The sequence below is a fragment of the Oncorhynchus clarkii genome, chromosome 9, assembly GCF_045791955.1.
Source record: "Oncorhynchus clarkii lewisi isolate Uvic-CL-2024 chromosome 9, UVic_Ocla_1.0, whole genome shotgun sequence".
NCBI classification, from domain to species: domain Eukaryota; kingdom Metazoa; phylum Chordata; class Actinopteri; order Salmoniformes; family Salmonidae; genus Oncorhynchus; species Oncorhynchus clarkii.
Genome location: NC_092155.1, coordinates 66,625,828 through 66,645,922, shown reverse-complemented (window position 1 = coordinate 66,645,922; position 20,095 = coordinate 66,625,828). Strand labels below are relative to the sequence as shown.

The following is a 20,095-nucleotide window of genomic DNA, read 5'->3' as shown; positions in this document are numbered from 1 at the left end:
AGGGGAAATCAGAGGATCTACGGCCAGAGTGGAACACAGTTGGCCTACCTCCATTACCGTAGGCCTTTATATAATGGTTATATAAAAGTTACATAATGCTGCAATGTAAAATCTAATGTTTGCAGTGGTGTAGTTGAAGAACATGACCTCAAAGAGCATGTCCTTTGGTCAAAGAAAACAAACTGACTTGAGACTTTTATAATACCCCTATTGTGGCTATGTGGGATACCACCACCACTCTGCTTGCTGGGAATGTTACTACCTAACTGCACAGTCCCTCCATGACTTTGTCTTGATTTGATACAGTCAGCTCCTCCAACCACAAACTTTGGACCCTGAACCTGATACCTAAACACAATTAAAGCCTGCATAATTAATTATATGACCAATTGTTTAATTTGCAGTAACAGAAACATTACATTCAAAGTATATTCTCTCAAGTATTACACCTAATTAGAATGACCTGGACCAGTGATTGACTTGATTGAAATAGGTGCCTGTACTCATGTTGGGTGCCGGTACTGTTTATATTTAGGTGCAGTAGCTTCACAATGCTTATTAGCTAATATTCTACAAGCGGTTACAGGAGCTCTAGCAGTAGCAAATTTGAGGTTCTGGTACTCAGCTCCGGTGAGCTCCTGCCCAAGTCAAACAATAGTCTGGATCAATTATGTACAGAGCATTTGGAAATTATTCAGACCCTTTGACTTTTTCCACATTTTGTTACGTTACAGCCTCATTCTAAAATGGATTAAAAAAAACATTTTCATCAATCTACACATAATACCCCATAATGACAAAACAAAAACAGGTTTTTATCATTTTTTGCAAATGTATTAAAAGTAAAACACTGAGATACTTTATTTACATAAGTATTCAAACCCTTTGATATGAGCCTCAAAATTGAGCTCAGGTGCATCCTGTTTTCAATTATCATCCTTGAGATGTTTCTACAAGTTGATTGGAAACCACCTGTGGTAAAATCAATTGATTGCACATAATTTGGAAAGGAACACATCTTTCTATATAAGGTCCCACAGTTCAAATCAAATCAAATTTTATTTGTCACATGTGCCGAATACAACAGGTGTAGGTAGACCTTACATGGAAATGCTTACTTACAAGCCCTTAACCAACAATGATTTAAGAATTTAAGAAAAAAAAGGAAAATAAAAGTAACAAATAATTAAACAGCAGCAGTAAAATAACAAGCAAGGCTATATACACCAGGTACCGGTAGAGAGTCAATGTGCGGGGGCACCGGTTAGTTGAGATAATATGTACATGTGGTTAGTGTTATAGTGACTATACATAGATTATAAACAGAGAGTAGCAGCAGCGTAAAAGAGGAGTCTGGGGAGCCCTTTGATTAACTGTTCAGTAGTCTTATGGCTTGGGGGTAGAAGCTGTTAAGAAGCCTTTTGGACCTCGACTTGGCGCTCTGGTACCACTTGCCGTGCGGTAGCAGAGAAAACAGTCTATAACTAGGGTGGCTGGAGTCTTTGACAATTTTTTGGGCCTTTCTCTGATCATGTTTGGACCATGATAGTTTGTTGGTGATGTGGACACCAAGGAACTTGAAGCTCTCAACCTGTTCCACGACAGCCCCGTCGATGAAAATGGGGGCGTGCTCGGTCCTCCTTTTCCCGTGGTCCACAATCATCTCCTTTGTCTTGATCACATTGAGGGAGGGGTTGTTGTCCTGGCACCACACTACCAGGTCTCTGACCTTCTCCCTATAGGCTGTCTCATCGTTTTCGGTGATCAGGCCTACCACTGTTGTGTCATCTGCAAAATTGATGATGGTGTTGGAGTCTTGTCTGGCCGTGCAGTCATGTCTGGCCGTGCAGTCATGAGTGAACAGGGAGTACAGGAGGGGACTGAGTACGCACCCCTGAGGAGCCCCCGTGTTGAGGATCATCGTGGCGGATGTGTTGTTCCCTACCCTTACCACCTGGGGGCGGCCCGTCAGGAAGTCCAGGTTCCAGTTGCAGAGGGAGGTGTTTAGTCCCAGGGTCCTTAGCTAGGTGATGAGCTTTGAGGGCACTATAGTGTTGAACACTGAGCTGTAGTCAATGAACAGCATTCTCACATAGGTGTTCCTTTTGCCCAGGTGGGAAAGGACAGTGTTGAGTGCAATAGAGGTTGCATCATCTGTGGATCTGTTGGGTCAGTATGCAAATTGGAGTGGGTCTAGGGTTTCTGGGATTTTGTTGATGTGACCCATAACCAGACTTTCAAAGCACTTCATGGCTACAGACGTGAGTGCTACGGGTCGGTAGTCATTTAGGCAGGTTACCTTAGTGTTGTTGGGCACAGGGACTATGGTGGTCTGCTTGAAAAATGTTGTTATTACAGACTCAGTCAGGACAGGTTGAAAATGTCAGTGAAGACACTTGCCAGTTGGTCAGCGCATGCTCGGAGTGTCCGTCCTGGTAATCCATCTGGCCCTGCGTCCTTGTGAATGTTGACCTGTTTAAAGGTCTTACTCAAATTGGCTACGGAGAGTGTGATCAAGCACGCATTTAGAACAGCTGGTGCTCTGTTTCAGTGTTATTTGCCTCGAATCGAGCATAGAAGTAATTTAGCTTGTCTGGTAGGTTCGTGTCACTGGGCAGCTTGTGGCTTTGCTTCCCTTTGTTGACAGTGCATGTCATAGTAAAAACCGAGCCATGAGGTCGAAGGAATTGTTCGTAGAGCCCCAAGACAGGATTGTGTCGAGGCACAGATCTGGGGAAGGGTAACAAAAAAATCTGCAGCATTTGAAGGTCCACAAGAACACAGTGGCCTCCATCATTCTTAAATGGAAGAAGTTTGGAACCACCAATACTTTTTATTTATTTATTTCACCTTTATATAACCAGGTAGGCAAGTTGAGAACAAGTTCTCATTTACAATTGCGACCTGGCCAATGTAACAGTATAACTTTAGACCGTCCTCTCGCCCATACCCGGGCGCGAACCAGGGACCCTCTGCACACATCAACAACAGTCACCCACGAAGCATCGTTACCCATCGCTCCACAAAAGCCGTGGCCCTTGCAGAGCAAGGGGAACTACTACTTCAAGGTCTCAGAGCAAGTGACGTCACCGATTGAAACGCTATTTAGCGCGCACCGCTAACTAAGCTAGCCGTTTCACATCCGTTACACCAAGATAAAGCAAAGCAGTTCAAAACGTACAACAACACAGAGTTACACATGGAGTAAAACAAACATACAGTCAGTAATACAGTATAAAAATTAGTCTTTATACAATGTGAGCAAATGAGGTGAGATAAGGGAGGTAAAGGCAAAAAAGGCCATGGTGGCGAAGTAAATACAATATAGCAAGTAAAAAATAAATAATAATAATAAAAAATAAAAAACACTGGAATGGTAGATTTGCATGGAAGAATGTGCAAAGTAGAGATAGAAATAATGGGGGTGCAAAGGAGCTAAATAAATAAATAGGTAGTAAAGAGGTAGTTGTTTGGGCTAAATTATAGATGGGCTATGTACAGGTGCAGTAATCTGTGAGCTGCTCTGACAGCTGGTGCTTAAAGCTAGTGAGGGGGATAAGTGTTTCCAGTTTCAGAGATTTTTGCAGTTCGTTCCAGTCATTGGCAGCAGAGAACTGGAAGGTGAGGCGGCCAAAGTAAGAATCGGTTTTGGGGGTGACCAGAGAGATATACCTGCTGGAGCGCATGCTACAGGTGGGTGCTGCTATGGTGACCAGCGAGGTGAGATAAGGGGGGACTTTACCTAGCAGGGTCTTGTAGATGACCTGGAGCCAGTGGGTTTGGCGACGAGTATGAAGCGAGGGCCAGCCAACGAGAGCGTACAGGTCGCAGTGGTGGGTAGTATTTGGGGCTTCGGTGACAAAACGGATGGCACTGTGATAGACTGCATCCAATTTATTGAGTAGGGTATTGAAGGCTATTTTGTAAATGATGTCGCCGAAGTCGAGGATTGGTAAGATGGTCAGTTTTACAAGGGTATGTTTGGCAGCATGAGTGAAGGAGGCTTTGTTGCGAAATAGGAAGCCAATTCTAGATTTAACTTTGGATTGGAGATGTTTGATGTGAGTCTGGAAGGAGAGTTTACAGTCTAACCAGACACCTAGGTATTTGTAGTTGTCCACATATTCTAAGACAGAACCGTCCAGAGTAGTGATGTTGGACGGGCGGGCAGGTGCAGGCAGTGATCGGTTGAAGAGCATGCATTTAGTTTTACTTGTATTTAAGAGCAATTGAAGGCCACGGAAGGAGAGTTGTATGGCATTGAAGCTCGTCTGGAGGGTTGTTAACACAGAGTCCAAAGAAGGGTCAGAAGTATACAGAATGGTGTCGTCTGCGTAGAGGTGGATCAGAGACTCACCAGCAGCAAGAGCGACTTGCTCTTGAGACCCTTCCTAGAGCATGCCGCCCGGCCAAACTGAGCAATCGGGGAGAAGGGCCTTGGTCAGGTAGGTGACCAACAACCCGATGGTCACTCTGATAGAGCTCCGGAGTTCCTCTGTGGAGATGGGAGAACCTTCCAGGGAGACAACCATCTCTGCAGCACTCCACCAATCAGGCCTCTATGGTAGAGTGGCCAGACGGAAGCCATTCCTCAATAAAAGGCACATGACAGCCTGCTTGGAGTGTGCTAAAAGGCACCTAATGGACTGTCAGACTATGAGAAACAATATTCTCTGGTCTGATGGAACAAAGATTCAACTATTTGGCCTGAATGCCAAATGTCACGTCTGGAGGAAACCTGGCGCCATCCCTACAGTGAAGCATGGTGGTGGCAGGATCATGCTGTGGTGATGTTTTTCAGCTGCAGGGATTGGGAGACTAGTCCAGATCAAGGGAAAGATGAACGAAGCAAAGAACAGAGAGATCCTTGATGAAAAACTCCTTCAGAGTGCTCAGGACCTTAGACTGGGGCGAAGGTTTACCTTCCAACAGGACAACAACCCTAAGCACTGAGCCAAGACAACGCAGGATTGGCTTCGGGATAAGTCTCTGAATGTCCTTGAGAGCCCCAGCCAGAGCCCAGACATCTCTGGAGAGACCTGAAAATAGGTGTGCAGCAATGCTCCCCATACAACCTGACAGATTTTAAGAGGATCTGCAGAGAAGAATGGGAGAAACTCCCCAAATACAGGGGTGCCAAGCTTGTAGCATCATACCCAAGAAGACTCAAGGTTGTAATCACTGTCAAAGGTGCTTCAACAAAGTACTGAGTAAACGGTCTGAATACTTATGTAAATGTGATATTTCCATTTTTTTTTATATACATTTGCAACAATTTCTAAAAACCTGTTTTTACTTTGTCATTGTGTAGATTGATTTTTATTTTACCTTTATTTAACTAAGCAAGTCAGTTAAGAACAAATTCTTATTTTCAATGACATTGGGTTAACTGCCTGTTCAGGGGCAGAATGACAGATTTTGTACCTTGTCAGCTTGGGGATTTGAACTTGGAACCTTTCGGTTGCTAGTCCACCACTCTAACCACTAGGCTACCCTGCCGCCCCGATGAGGAAATAAACGATTTAATCAGTTTTAGAATAAGGCTGTAATGTAACAAAATGTGAAAAAAGTCAAGGGGTCTGAATACTTTCCGAATGCACTATATATACTATATGCACTATATATATAAACTATGTATATAAACCCTTGATTGCTGATGCTATGTATTGACCATAGAGACTTTGAAGCCACCGATCGGCTATATTGGCACTCCCCAGTAGGCACAGTCTTCCATAGGAATGAATGGAGATCTACAGATTTCAATTAAACGTTTCAAGGACAGAGTTACATGTATTTAAAGCTGCAATATCTGACATTGTGGGCTACCCAACCAAATGCACATAGAAATGTGAGTTATAGATCTGTCATTCTCATTAAAAACAAGTCTAAAGGCTGGTTTACAGTCATGTCTGTAGTCAATTCTCGTAGCGACATCATGAACATTCTATTGCCATCTGACATCAATCTTGGCGTTGTTGTTCTGAAAAGCTATAAAACACAAAACAACAGCTTCTGCTTGATATCAGCAGCCCGGTGCTCCAAATAGCATACGTTCTCTATTTTAACACCAATAAATCCATCCGTTAAAAAATGAATTCAGTAAATGTCAACCTATCAAGCCAGGCAACTAAAAGCAATTTTCTAAACAATGTTTTGGTTTGTTGCTAACTAGTTAGCAACAAACCAAATGTCCATGGTATATCTATAATGTCTTAACTTTAGCTTTCATTATTACAGGAAAATAAACCCACAAAAAGATAATTATTTACAATGTAATGGCGACCTTAAAGAAAATAGCGTACTGCCACAGTGTGACGAAATAAAAGTAGGTCATTCTATCTTAGAATATTAGAACTCCTGCATCATCTTGTCACTGGAGGATTTGGTCTGGTTGCTGTGGCAGTCCGGTAACAGTCGCAGACATTTAAACTTTTTTAAGTCTGTACAACAAGGAAACTGACAGTCGCCATGGCGGTCTACAGACATTCCACCGGAATATAAATGAAATGTTGTTTTGACCTACTACACTTGTAGCAATCTAATTGTCTACAGACATGTCAGTAGATCAAGTATAAACTGGCCTTAATAAGCAGTAGATTTGTTCTGTGTGGGCTATTTCTATGCTTCCCCTTCAGTTTAGTTTTTGCATCTTTTATTTTCGGTTTTATACACGGGCTTCAAATAGCTGAAAATACAATATTTTGTTTATGGAAAAATACATTTCACAGTGGGTTAGATGGTAAAATCATTCTATACACCATACTTGCTTGTTTTATCACATAAACTGAAATTCTGAAAACTATTTAAAAATGTGCAACCTTTTTACGCAACTGTGGGGGGAGTGCCAAAATGGAGGCACTGTGGCTTCAACACAGCACTCCTAATCTGTCATCTAGTGTGTATATAAATTGTTGTTATGGGCTTGTTGACTTGTACCAACGAATTTTATAACTAAGCCATTGTTCTGTCTGTGCTTGAACTCTGTCCTCAGAACAGAATGAGCGGTGTCATAGCGGGGCGTTTTGATTGATGCGGTTTATCATCCAATGGAAGACGAGATAAACGTTTAGGCAGCTAACTAGGAAGTTTGCTAGCTACTTAGCAAATAAGATGGATACGGTAATGCTGGTAACGTTTATTATTTAAAAAATCATTCTTTATGTTATATTTCCTGATTCGATTTTTGTTGGGAGTCTAGCAACCTTTGCAAAAGAGAGATTAGTGTGCTTGCTGCCTGCTTAGAATTGGGAAGGAGCTGTTAGTTAGTTAGCTATAGACGGTAACGTTACCTGGCGAACTCACCATCCGCTGTTTTAGAAAACTAACTTGCTAGTTAGTTACAGCAGCAAATATCTGGTTACAATGCGTAGTTACTAGGAATGGCTATCAGGGTAGTAATGACACATGTTTCCGCTAGTAAGTGTACTTTTCTTTAGTTAGGTAGCTTGCTAGTTTGCTAACGTTAGCTAGCTAGCTAGCTAGCTACCGACTGTGTATTGATGATGTGTAACTTATCTGCAAGGCAGTCATGTCTGTGTATCTTCACAACAGGAACCGTCATTATACACCGTGAAAGCAGTCCTCATTCTGGATAATGATGGCGAACGACTCTATGCTAAAGTAAGACTTTGATAAGTGTATTACATAAAGGTGTGTTAGTACTTGGCTGGAACAAAAGCCTGCATACACCCAGTACCTTAGGGCCAAAGTTGGTGATCCCTGCTATGTAACTCATTCTGTCATTATGTAATACACAGCTGCATTATTAGCATACCATATGAAATGTACAAACAACAATTAGTTGTGGTTTAACGCCTCTTTATTAATGCTTTATTTACAGTATTATGATGACACCTACCCTTCAGTAAAGGAACAGAAAGCTTTTGAGAAGAACATCTTCAGCAAGACACATCGGACTGACAGTATGAAATGCATTTTAATACACACATGTACATATTCTCAGGTCAGTGAATAGTGTTCTGGTCTTTTGTCCACTAATTGGTCTTTTGAGCAATCAAATCTTTTCACATCAGATCATTGTCAGAGCTGATCTCATTGGTCAGAAGACCAATTCGTGAAAAAAATAATCACAATTGGCCTCCATGTATAAATGCAGCCATTGTCATGTTTCTGTGCATACTCAGGTGAGATCGCTTTGCTAGAGGGCCTCACAGTTGTCTACAAGAGCAACATTGATCTCTTCTTCTATGTCGTTGGAAGCTCGCATGAAAATGAGGTAATCATATTGGAATTAATAAATTGTATGATTAATTTCGGTGCAGTGCACTCTGCCATGCTCTAAATGACCTTTTTGTTGTTTCTGTGTTTTGTTCCCCTCCAACAGTTGATGCTAATGGCTGTTCTAAACTGTCTGTTTGACTCACTGAGCCAAATGTTGAGGTGAGACCTAAAGCTGTTCTGAACTGTTTGTTTGACTCACTGAGATGAATGTTGAGGTGAGAGCTAAATCTTTTGCCATCTTTCATCAAAAGGCAAACCTTATAATTATCTGTCTTTCTCTGTAGAAAGAATGTTGAGCGGAGAGCTCTACTTGAGAATATGGAAGGTCTCTTTCTCGCTGTCGATGAAATTGTGGATGGGGGGTGAGTTCCATGTCTTATAATTTTTGAATATTGACTCTAAATGAATTACCACTGCTTATTTTCAACTGTCCAAACCAATAAGTATGGTTGTATGATCTTGGTGAAACACAGTCATAAGACAGCTGTGGTCTGGTCCTGTGTGGCTGTCTATTTGCACAGTGTGAGTGAAAACAAGCTTCTCTCTCTGCTGTCTCCTAAAGAGTGATTCTGGAAAGTGATCCTCAGCAAGTGGTCCACCGTGTGGCACTAAGGGTAAGGGTCCCTTTCCTCTTCAGAAAACACTCTTCACTCAACCAAGTGGACTCTAATGTTCTGAGTGTGGTTGCCTAACCCCAGTATGTAATCTCTTCTACAGGGGGAAGATGTGCCCTACTCAGAGCAGACTGTCACCCAGGTGAGTACAACAGCCCTAGTTACCTCATTCATCTCAGCATACTACATTGTTCAGTGTGGATCATGCGCCATTACATTATTCACTCTCTACTCTCCTGAGACTTAGGATGTGTCCAAATAGCACCCTAGTCCCTATGTAGTGCACTACTTTTGACCAGGACCCAGCCTTACAAGCTTAAGAGCTGGGCCCAACGTCCTAGCCTGGGAATCCAGACTGAATCAAACTATATTTTACCTCACTTGTTTCACTTAACTAATTTAGTGAAAACAAAACTGAAATGGAGCTGAATTAAGTCTGGCTTTCCAGGCTACCGACGTCCCTCTCTCATATACTTTAACATCACTCTCCAATCCTACTGCTTCCACTCTTCCTTATGCATGGAAAGCCCACGATTGCTAATTATAGGCAGTGTGTGTGTGTGTGTGTGTGTGTGTGTGTGTGTGTGTGTGTGTGTGTGTGTGTGTGTGTGTGTGTGTGTGTGTGTGTGTGTGTGTGTGTGTGTGTGTGTGTGGCCTATGAGCTGAGGTCCTCTCCAGTCTTGATTACGTTCTCATTTAAGAAGCTGCTGTCCTCCCATCCCTTCTCTCTCCCTCCCTGTCTAATGATTAATGGCTGGCTGTCTTCCTTGTGGTTCTTTTCCTTCAACAAATTAATCATGAATTCATTCCTGCATATTTTGCTTTACTTGCATTCCTCATCTTTCTATATCTAGTCTTTGTCAAAGTTTGAGGTAAATGTGTAAATCATGTGGTCTCCCTTCATTTACTTAAAGACCCAGTGCAGTCAAAATGAGGGTTTCCTGTGTTTTGTCATATTTGTAGAACAGCTAATGAAACTAACACTGTAAAATTGTTTTTAAAAAAAATGTTAGCAGTATTATTTCCTGAGTTTTTACAACCAGCAACTATCTACACTGGACCTTCTCATCAGCGGGTTTTGCATGGGTGGAATTATGGCCTGCCTGGTGACATCACCAGGCGGTAGAAATTAATAGACCAATAACCGACTCTCAAACATCTTACAAGAACACGTATAGTTTCTGCTTACACATCCCTCCCATTAGGCCACTCCAATTAGGTCCCTCACTCAGACAACTCCAAGACAGTCCTATCAAAATTGTTTGAATTTGTAAAAATATATTTTTGCCAAAAAGCTTTTTGTTTCCTTTTGACCATTTTAATCAAAAACTATTACAGTAAGGTGCTTAATTGTTAACCAGAAATGATTTGTTATTGAGCTAAAATCGTCTGCTTTGGGCAGTTGGTCTCCGTCTATCCATCTTGGTGGTATTCATTTACATTCTTTGTTTTGAAAGGGAAAGTCTCATTTTTGAAATGCAAAGAAAGTTCAAATGGATGTCATAAACACAGACTGGAGGCTCATTATACAAACGTGTGTGTTTGTATGTTATTTGTATGATCTATTTTAGAAGGCTAGTTTTCTTCTACAGGTGCTACAGTCTGCCAAGGAACAGATCAAATGGTCTCTGCTACGATAGGACCTGTCAACTCCCCTCATCTAATACTGTACCACCATTACACATGCCTCCTCTCTCTGATGTCATCTCTTCCCCTCTACTCACTCCACACCATTCCTCCAGTCAGGACTCAGGAGAGGCTGATCACTCATCCAATCAGACACTCCCAGGGCCAGGGATATCTTTGAGCTAGCTGTGAGAGGGATATTGGATGGTAGTGTGTCAATACATTTTTGCTGCCTGGTTTGCATTTTCTTACCCGTTAAGTTGACAGCTTTATGTCCCTCATCTCTGATAACATTCCATGTGTTAACTATAGTACAGACCATAGAAATAGGAAGGAATTATTTCTATGGTACAGACATATGGTCAGATCAGGCAACCTTGTTGTTAGTCACTTTGTTCCTTCAGAATACTGGATAAATTCAAGCATTTAAATCTTTTGAATAAAAACATTTATAGACACTAAAGTTGTGACTATATTTTGTGGTTGTTTGCCCTTTTTGTTCTGGTCACACTTTAACATATTTCAATGTCTGGGTTTATTGAATGGAAGCTCAGGTAGCCACTATAAAAAATAAATATGCTATTTTTATATTGTAGATTATGTAGAATTTCAGTCCACTTGAACCATGTACTGTTTCCTCAGTTGCAGAGTTCCCTTGTCACACCATGGTACTTCGAGAACTCTGCTAGCCAGACAGGGAGCGACTCACAGCTAAAGCAAGGGCTCCATCTTCTGGTCAATGTACCAAAACACATTCCTGAGGTTAACACTTTACATGTAAGTGTCTTTATTGAGACATTTTCAGTTATGTGTTGTGTTTCGATGCTGTAAAATTGTGGTGTTTACAAATCGCTCACATCTAATTAGTCAAGTTTTTCCCCTTGATAATCATCCTGCACTTGTGATCCATTTCAAACTGAGCAATAGAGAGATGAAATGTGTGCTTCAGCTAACTGTTTTTTCTTCTTGATAATTCCCCCCCTGCCTCACAAAAACACACACAAGCTCATCTTAATGCAAATGAAAGATGCCCTCCAGAGAAGTGGATGTGAGATCAGACTATCATGTAGATATGAACCTGGCAGTACAAAAATATTCCTGTTCTTGTTTATGTCTGCATTTCACTACCAATGGGTCATGTTCATTAGAGCACGCAACTGAGACCTTTACACAACATTTCTCAACGAGAAACAGAATGTTAGTCCCTCTTCAGTCTCTTTTTTTTTCTCGATTTGGTGCCTGATAAATTTGTCCCTGGTGTAGCTACACACCATGTTAAGCTGACGTCTTTAAGGTATTGTGTAACTGGTCCATCCATGACCATGCCTAATGTGGACCGTTTTGGAGTGAGCGGTCCTCCTTGTCCAGACCGTGGCTCTATTTTCAGCATTACTCATGTTTTCCTGAGGCAACACAAACAGATGGTGGTACATGTCTGCTTCAGACGTCTGGTTTGTATGAAGCATCAGTATATCATTCAGTGTCCATGATATAACAACATCAGTGGTGGGAGGAGCTACAGGAGGACGGACTCATTGTATTGATGGAACGGAGTCAAATGTGGTTATCGTATGTTTGATGTGGTTGATACCGTTCCATTGATTACATTCCAGCCATTACAATGAGCCCGTCTTCCTATAGCTCCTCTCACCAGCCTCCTCTGAATCCAATAAAAGTCATAACTCCTTCATAGATTTTCCTTTAGTGTCTTGGCTGTAGTAACTCACAAAGCCAGTTGTAAGTTGACAACCCCAGCTTGTCTCTAGGACCATGCAGTACTACTGCTACTATCACACACAGTGAGCAAATGGAGTTCCTCACCTAAAGCCCCCCTTCCTTTGGGCCTCTTCTCTGATCCCTCTATCCTTCCTCTAATCTCTATATTTAATGATGATTTGGCAGAGGGATGAAGGGAAGAGCAAGATCAAAGAGAAAGGGGGTGCTCAGTTATCGAGCTGCTTCTGTCCTGGAGCCTGATCACACACATTCGTGATGATAGTCAAAGGAAAGGGAGCTAGATTCTAATCCCCTTCTCTTTGCATGGAGTAATTGTATCATTCTCCCTTGAGCCCCCAAATGTTAATTTGACCAATCGAGAAATGCACTCATGTCTGACGGGTGTGATTGCTTGAGAATAGCTGTATGTCCTGCAGCCTGTCTATAAGATGCAGTAACAGCAGAGTGGATGCTTGTATTGGTGTCTGCCAGGGACACAGAGCGAGAGGAAGAAGTTAAGTGAAGATAATGAAATATTACTCATCTGGCAGATCCATTGTCTTGGCTGGCCTCCAGTCAGGTCCATTGTAAAAGCCTACAGTTTGTGTTGCTAGGTGGACAAGTCAACCGCTCTTTACTCTCTTAAATGGATGTAGAGATGCCACTGAATTGCATTTGTGCGTTATTTTGTTTTAAGCATTATGAAATTATTAGGATATAGTGTTGGATCTATTCATTCAGATTTACAAATTCTGCCTATTCCCTATTCTATATGTCCCGACCCAAACACGTGTGTGATTTTGGGGGAGGGGAGATCTGAAAGGCGCCATTGTTTCAATAGCGTTCAGTCTAGTTTATCCAGGCTAGAATGTGAAGGATCAAGAGGACAAGGTTAGACAGCACAGCATATCTAGACAACAGCAATGCAGTAAGTGATTAGATTAGATCCACCTCACTGTGTCCTCACCCAGCAGGGCAGAGAGGGACTGGAGAGGGTTCAAATGGATCACACACACACACGTTGGTGCCTCCTGGGTCATCCCATCACTTAGTTTTCATCTAGATATTCAATATGTTTCAGTCATATTTTGTGTGTGTGTTTGTGCATGTGCTTGTGAGTGTGTGTCCTGCCGTCCCCTCACTCATTTCCCATCTAGGTATTCCTTCAGCAGGGCAGGCGGTACCTTGGGGCAGTCAACGACCCCCTTTCATCTGCTAATTATAGTTACACCGTCGTAAAAAGACAGAGAGGTAATTTATATGAATTATACAGGAATGAGTATGATAGTCTGTAACGCCATGGCTTGACACGCTGTACATAACATGCTGTTAAACAGTCAGGAGCATGTAATGGGCTAGAGGCTTGTAATTGATTGATGCTGTGTACGATAAAAGAGAGTGTGTGTGTGTGAGTCAGTAAATTATAATTATTTACATGGTGTGTGGCTGGTGACTGAGCTATATACTTCTCAATGGCCTGCCCTAGTCAAAGACTCAAGGCTGGGGAAAATAGCAATGGTCCAATACACTATACAGGGGTGTCAAACATACGTGGGTCGTTTGAGTAATTTTAAAAAAAAGTTTTGACGGTGAGGAAATGCAATCAATATCCAATGTTGCGCTCCGGACCTCATTGAAGACTGAATGCGGCCCCCGGGGTAATATGAGTTTGACACCCCTGCTCTACCCTATCAAACATTTCATAAAAATAGGACATGAATTATGCCTGTGTTGAAGTCTTAGACTATAATGTGTAAGACGCAGACACATTACACACACCAGACCTTAGTACTATACCCCAATGTATCTGTATTGCACCAGGAAAACATTTTCTATTCTATGTATTCCCGTAGAATATAAAATCATTGCTGCTCTGCTCCGTAGAGAAGCCAGCCAACAGCAGTGCCAGAGAACACACCACTGCACATTCTCTCTGTCCCGGTCTCCTCAGCCAGAACTCAACATACAATGTATGTTTTTGCAACAACAACAAAAAAGATGGTGATCAATTGCTGATGTGAGTGTTTAATTCTGTGTTGATGTATGTCACCAGGACCCGAGCTGGTCTGTTAGCTACTGTTCATCATTCCAGTGGGAAAGTTACATGTTTGTTAGGATACTGCTTTTTACCCCATCATTGAATAACAGTGCTTTTGCATGAACATATTTATCCACCTATCACATTTCATTTGCTTCTCAAACGATGTCAAATACATTTTCCAACACGTTTAAAGGTTAATGACATGCGTTATCAAGGGTTAGTAAATTGACAAAATACTCCACCTTTTTGCACTACTATTCCCCTATGCCTATGGTTGTTTTTCCCATTCTCTCTCTCTCTCTCTCTCTCTCTCTCTCTCTCTCTCTCTCTCTCTCCCTTACTTGTTTTCAAATTCTTTGTGGGTCTGTGTAATTTGAGGGAAATATCTGTCTCTAGTATGGTCACACATTTGGCAGGAGGTTAAGAAGTGCAGCTCAGTTTCCACCTCATTTTGTGGTCAGTGTGCACATAGCCTGTCTTCTCTTGAGAGCCAGGTCTCCTGGCTCTCTTTCTCTCTCTCTTCTTACTCTCTATCCTCTCTTCTCTCTCTCTGTTTGTGTGATTTTGAAGCACTTCTCTCTCCTCTCTCTTCTTACTCTCTCGCCTCTCTCCTCTCTCTTCTTACTCTCTATCCTCTCTCCTCTCTCTTCTTACTCTCTCGCCTCTCTCCTCTCTTCTCTCTGTTTGTGTGATTTAGAAGCAGAATGAAATCCTTTCACATCCAGGTCTGTGCCCTGCTGTGCTGTAGTACCCAGACAACAACTGCTCTTCATTTGGACCGGCTGTCTGCAGAGACCAGTAGGAGGGATCACACCTGGTCAGCCAGCTCACTCTCGGCACGCAGACACATACCCTGAGCTTCAGACCCGGGGAAGTGTCCGCCTCAGCCCAGCCTGCCTTCAGCCAGTTAGTCCCTTTGTCTGCCCCAATGTCTCCAGCTGGTCCCACTGTCAGCCAACTGGTATCAACACAGAGTTTGCCTGGAGTAGGCTAGTGATGCAGGACTAGGCTAGTGATGCAGGAGTAGGCTAGTGATGCAGGAGTAGGCTAGTGATGCAGGACTAGGCTAGTGATGCAGGACTAGGCTAGTGATGCAGGAGTAGGCTAGTGATGCAGGACTAGGCTAGTGATGCAGGAGTAGAATACAGATGCAGTGAAACTGATTTTCAATGTAGGCATCAGGCTTTATGGATATTTATCCTGGTTTATCCAAGTCCAGTACCATCCCTCAGGGGGACGTGTTTCTCCTCTTTTGGGGCTGTGTTTAGTCTTGTTTTACTCACTAATTCCTCAGCCTGCCCTCTTTAAGCTCCTTTAGTTTTTACCGTGGTATATTATGGATGTGGCTTTGAACATGGCGTGGCCTAAGAATTAGAGAGGGAGAAAACAAGCATTTTATTCTGTGTCATACCTCTGTGCCTTCAGTTCACTCCCTTTCTCCCTCCCCTCCTCCCTCTGTCATCTATTCTTTCTCTCACTTTCTCCCCTCCCTCCTTCCCCACGGATTGCCCAACCACACCACAACACTGTTAACAGACGTACCTCTGACAGATTTACTGCCACTGTCTTTCCATTGGCCGCCAGAGTGACAGGTGTGATTTAGTGTCGCATCCTGATTGGCCCAGGCGTGACAGGGGAATTTATGACTGTGCTGTGATTCGATGCCAGCTGCCTTTGAAGTGAGTTACAGCTCTGTCGCTTATAGGACACAGAAACGGTGTCAGGTTTCAGTCATAAAATCTTATCCCTGAAGGGAGGTGGTGCTGCCTGCTGGATAACACTGCTGGGCTGACTGGTGTCATTAGAGGAGAGGAGGAGAGACCCACTACTAGAGAGTCACACAGAGAAAGAGGAGGAGAGACCCACTACTAGAGAGTCACACAGAGAAAGAGGAGGAGAGACCCACTACTAGAGTCACACAGAGCGAGAGGAGGAGAGACCAACTACTAGAGAATCACACAGAGAGAGGAGAGACCCACTACTAGAGAGTCACACAGAAAGAGAGGAGGAGAGACCCACTACTAGAGAGTCACACAGAGAAAGAGTGGAAAGACCCACTACTAGAGTCACGCAGAGAAAGAGAGGAGGAGAGACCCACTACTAGAGAGTCACACAGAGAAAGAGGAGGAGAGACCCACTACTAGAGAGTCACACAGAGAAAGAGGAGGAGAGACCCACTACTAGAGTCACACAGAGCGAGAGGAGGAGAGACCAACTACTAGAGAATCACACAGAGAAGAGAGACCCACTACTAGAGAGTCACACAGAGAAAGAGAGGAGGAGAGACCCACTACCACTAGAGAGTCACACAGAGAAAGAGAGGAGGAGAGACCCACTACTACAGTCACACAGAGAAAGAGAGGAGGAGAGACCCACTACTAGAGTCACACAGAGAAATAGAGGAGTAGAGACCCACTACTAGAGAGAGTCAGATAAAAGGAGAAGTACGGGTTGCCCCAGTCACACACAACTACTCCACTATCGTCGTTGAATTGGGAGTGTGTGTGTGTCTGTCTTTCTGTCCGTCTGCAGCACCTTCCTCAGATCTCTATTTTCCCGCAGTAAAGATAAGTATCATAAGGATAAGTGGACACTTTGAACTACCCCCTCAACCATCCACCTATCTTACCCCGTCCATCCCCAGCCCATACATCCTGTAATCAACCAGGCAGAATTATATTACTGATAATATATCAACATCTATAAGGCTAAAATGGCAGACTAAATCACTGTATCTATCGCATAGCTGATCAACAGCAGCAAGCCGCCAAAGTCACTTTGAATCCTTGTCTATCTACCCACTGGTACAATATCTCCTATGAGCCATAAATACAGTTAGTAATCTATCTATTGCCTATCTATGTCTCCATCAGCCAGGCAGACAGTCTATCCCCTGCAGATCATGGCCTGTATTCATAAAGCATCAGAGTAGGAGTGGTGGTCTAAGATCAGGTAGGTTAGGTCCGTCTGCTCAAGTGGAAAATTGCTGGAAAATAGAGAGAGAGAAGGGGAGAGAGAGAGGAACCATGTACTACCCTAATGTAATTGTATAATTTCTTGATAGAGCGAAGAGCGAGACGGGCATATGAACTTGCTTAGCTCGAGGTTACATGGCAGACGCAGACTCACTGTCGTGCTTAGAGAGAAGACAGGTTCTGCACTTAAACACCATGAGTACTCCCTGACGAAGACCATGCAGCCGAAACGTGTTGTAAAAAAAACTTTGTTTCTATTGAACATGCCATACTAATAAAGGCATTTTATTTAATTATATGAAGAGTGCCTTGGTCCTCCTTTCTTTTTGATGACCATGGCTGCTCACTTCTGTGAGCTCATGACTGATATTATGACGAGATTAGCATAATCATATTAATATCTAATATTTATCAAGTGAGCATTAAACATATTTGCTATTGTCGCTATGTGTAAGTTAAAGCGCTGGTTTTAACATACCATACTTGTATCACATGACCATGCATATCACATGACCATGCATATCCATTTCAGAAAAGTATGTCATAGAGGTTGACTACAAACAGGGCTGAAATAGTGCTTTAATAAATCAGCCACAAGACTTCAGCATGTCATAGCAGACAGTCTCTCATACTCTCATACTCAGTCTCTCTATAAAGTGCAATACTTTTGACCAAAGCCCATTCCCTATGAAGTACACTACTTTTGACCAGATGGGTTCTGGTCCAAAGTAGTGCACTTCATAAGGAATAGAGTGTAATTTGGGATATACCCCCAGAAGTCACGCTCCTACAGCTGAGCCTAGAAGTTGAGCCTAGAAAAAAACTTGTTAAAATTCTCCTCTATCGATATGCGTGGTCAGTAGGTGAGAACACATTAAGGAGAATCATATTTCATATGTAGCAGATCTATTACCTCTACTAAATCTTTCTTCATCTTTTTCTTACCTGCTTCTTGGTCCTGAATCCTACGGGTTCATGCCTTTATGGCGTGTTGCTGTAACAGCTTTAGAGAGGCCCTTGGAAATTTCAGATGACTTAAGGCCTTTTTAGTCCAGGAGAATATGTGAAGGGCCTTTTTAGACCAGTAAAATAATGTGCTGTCATAACTGCCTTTCTTCAACATCAGATTTGCAATGTTTCAGGGGTTTCAAAAGGCCTCTAGGTATACAGGTTTGTTTGCTGACTTCAGAGTGCTGGGGTGGCACCATGGCAGTGGCACGCTACTCATTGAGGGACCCACCCATTGTGCCTAGGCTCAACATTCCTTGGAGAAGCTCCAGCCCTGCCTTGCCAGCCCAGACAGGCCCCAACGAGCTGCAGATTAATGGGGTGGCGTTTGGCCATGGTGTGTTAATGTATCTGTCTGTCTCGCTAAATGCCTGTGACTCCCTCCGCCTCCTTCCGTTTGCAGAGAGAAGTGGTGGGAAGCCACCTGTGGTGCCTTGGCTTGGAAAGAAAGGTGGTCTGGGAAGGGCTGTGCTCCGGCCGCGTTGTCCATCTTATCCAGGGGAATGTGAATGACTATCGAGCCAAAACACCAACAGACATTCCCTCTCTCAGCATGAGGTGGATAGGGGACAACATGAACATTTTGTTCTAGTATGTGTCTTATGGGTTAATGCATGAATATGCAGGATTTGGTAATTAGGCCATTCGTGTGACTGTTTCTCATTCAAATCCTTTGTCACCTATCATATGCTCTGATTGTGACAACTTCTCTTCCCGACTTGATCAGATGGGACAGAAGTGTTGAGGAACAGGAATAATATGCTTCAGCAAATGAATCTTGAGTGTTAATTGAGAGGGGAAAGTGTGTCAATAGCAGCTGAATGCGTAGTAAACTAACAGTGTAAACCTGACAGCTTTAGGGTCATTCCACCCATTCGGTATCTTTTGAGAAGTGTAACTTTGTCAATAAAAACTTTTAATTTGAACATTCTGTCATAACGGGCACATGTTCAACATAATAGAAAACAAGACTTCCTATCTCTAGAGGTAAACAATTTAATAATGACTATAGTAAGTGCCTATTAAATGCCAAATAAAGTAACAGGGTTGATGATTTCAACTTAATTCATCCATAAATCCCATTGTGACAGGGGGAATGGAAGCGTGTTGTGTGCAACAGGAAATGGCAATTGAATGCAACCTTCATTTTTTAAATGTATTATTCTTAAAACATTTCTAGCCTGTCTATCTATGGGTAATAAGGTTGAAGTGCCAATCAACATTGTGTGAAAATAACTACCACAGGAGGCTGCTGAGGGGAGGACATCTCATAATAATGTCTGGAATGGAGTGAATTAAAGGGTATCAAACACATGTAAACCGTGTGTTTGTTGTGTTCGATATCATTCTATTGATACCATTCCAGCAATTACTATGAGCCCGTCCTGGTTAAAATCTTCCTAGAAGTCAAACAGGGTGCACAGAGAGACTTCAAGTCTATTCATATAAAAAAATCTGATTTATTGAATTGTAAATGTGGTCTATATTATAGGGCACTTTAACAGGATTTAAAAAATCTATATTGGTGCACAATTTCTACTTAAAAGGCCGTATTTTTGTGGATTGACCATTTCTTATCGGCCACATATAGAAATCTTTTAGGATGCTTTTTTTATCAAGTGATTGCCTGTGCATCATAGAGTTGATTTGCTATCTATTTTTAGTCATGCATTTACCAATGAATCCAACTATTTGGAGGCCATTTTGTTTGTCACCCTCAAGCAGCTGAAAATGCAGTCAGTCATGTAAAATGGCTGCCATTTAATAAGGGTCCATTCTTGCTTTCCTGTCCCAAGAGAGCACTTAATGCTCACTGACATCTCAGGTCCTCTGAACAGTTCTTATATGGGTTTATTATGCTTCTGCATTATACT

General features: G+C 42.5%; 1 protein-coding gene across 6 annotated transcripts; it reads left to right on the top strand.

The window, feature by feature from the left end:
• Positions 1-6,989: 6,989 nt before the first annotated feature.
• LOC139416795 (coatomer subunit zeta-1-like) lies at positions 6,990-18,854 on the top strand. 6 transcript variants are annotated; one of them, XM_071165866.1, is made up of 10 exons: positions 6,990-7,128; positions 7,552-7,620; positions 7,841-7,922; positions 8,145-8,236; positions 8,345-8,400; positions 8,526-8,603; positions 8,804-8,855; positions 8,959-8,997; positions 11,124-11,258; positions 18,625-18,852. In XM_071165866.1, exons 1-10 carry the CDS (start codon positions 7,111-7,113, stop codon positions 18,811-18,813), a joined length of 810 nt encoding a protein of 269 aa, XP_071021967.1. In that variant the 5' UTR covers positions 6,990-7,110; the 3' UTR covers positions 18,814-18,852. The 6 variants fall into 6 exon arrangements, with proteins under 6 accessions (XP_071021967.1, XP_071021969.1, XP_071021972.1 ...); XM_071165868.1 differs by lacking the exon at positions 18,625-18,852 and adding an exon at positions 14,936-15,004; XM_071165867.1 differs by having other exon boundaries at positions 6,993-7,119; positions 18,625-18,854.
• Positions 18,855-20,095: the final 1,241 nt, after the last annotated feature.

Bases quoted from the DNA above. Each gene is read 5' to 3' on its own strand.
- LOC139416795 (XM_071165866.1), top strand. The intron at 7,923-8,144 runs GTATGAAATGCA...GTGCATACTCAG, and splicing joins CAAGACACATCGGACTGACA to GTGAGATCGCTTTGCTAGAG. The intron at 11,259-18,624 runs GTAAGTGTCTTT...TTCCGTTTGCAG, and splicing joins CTGAGGTTAACACTTTACAT to AGAGAAGTGGTGGGAAGCCA.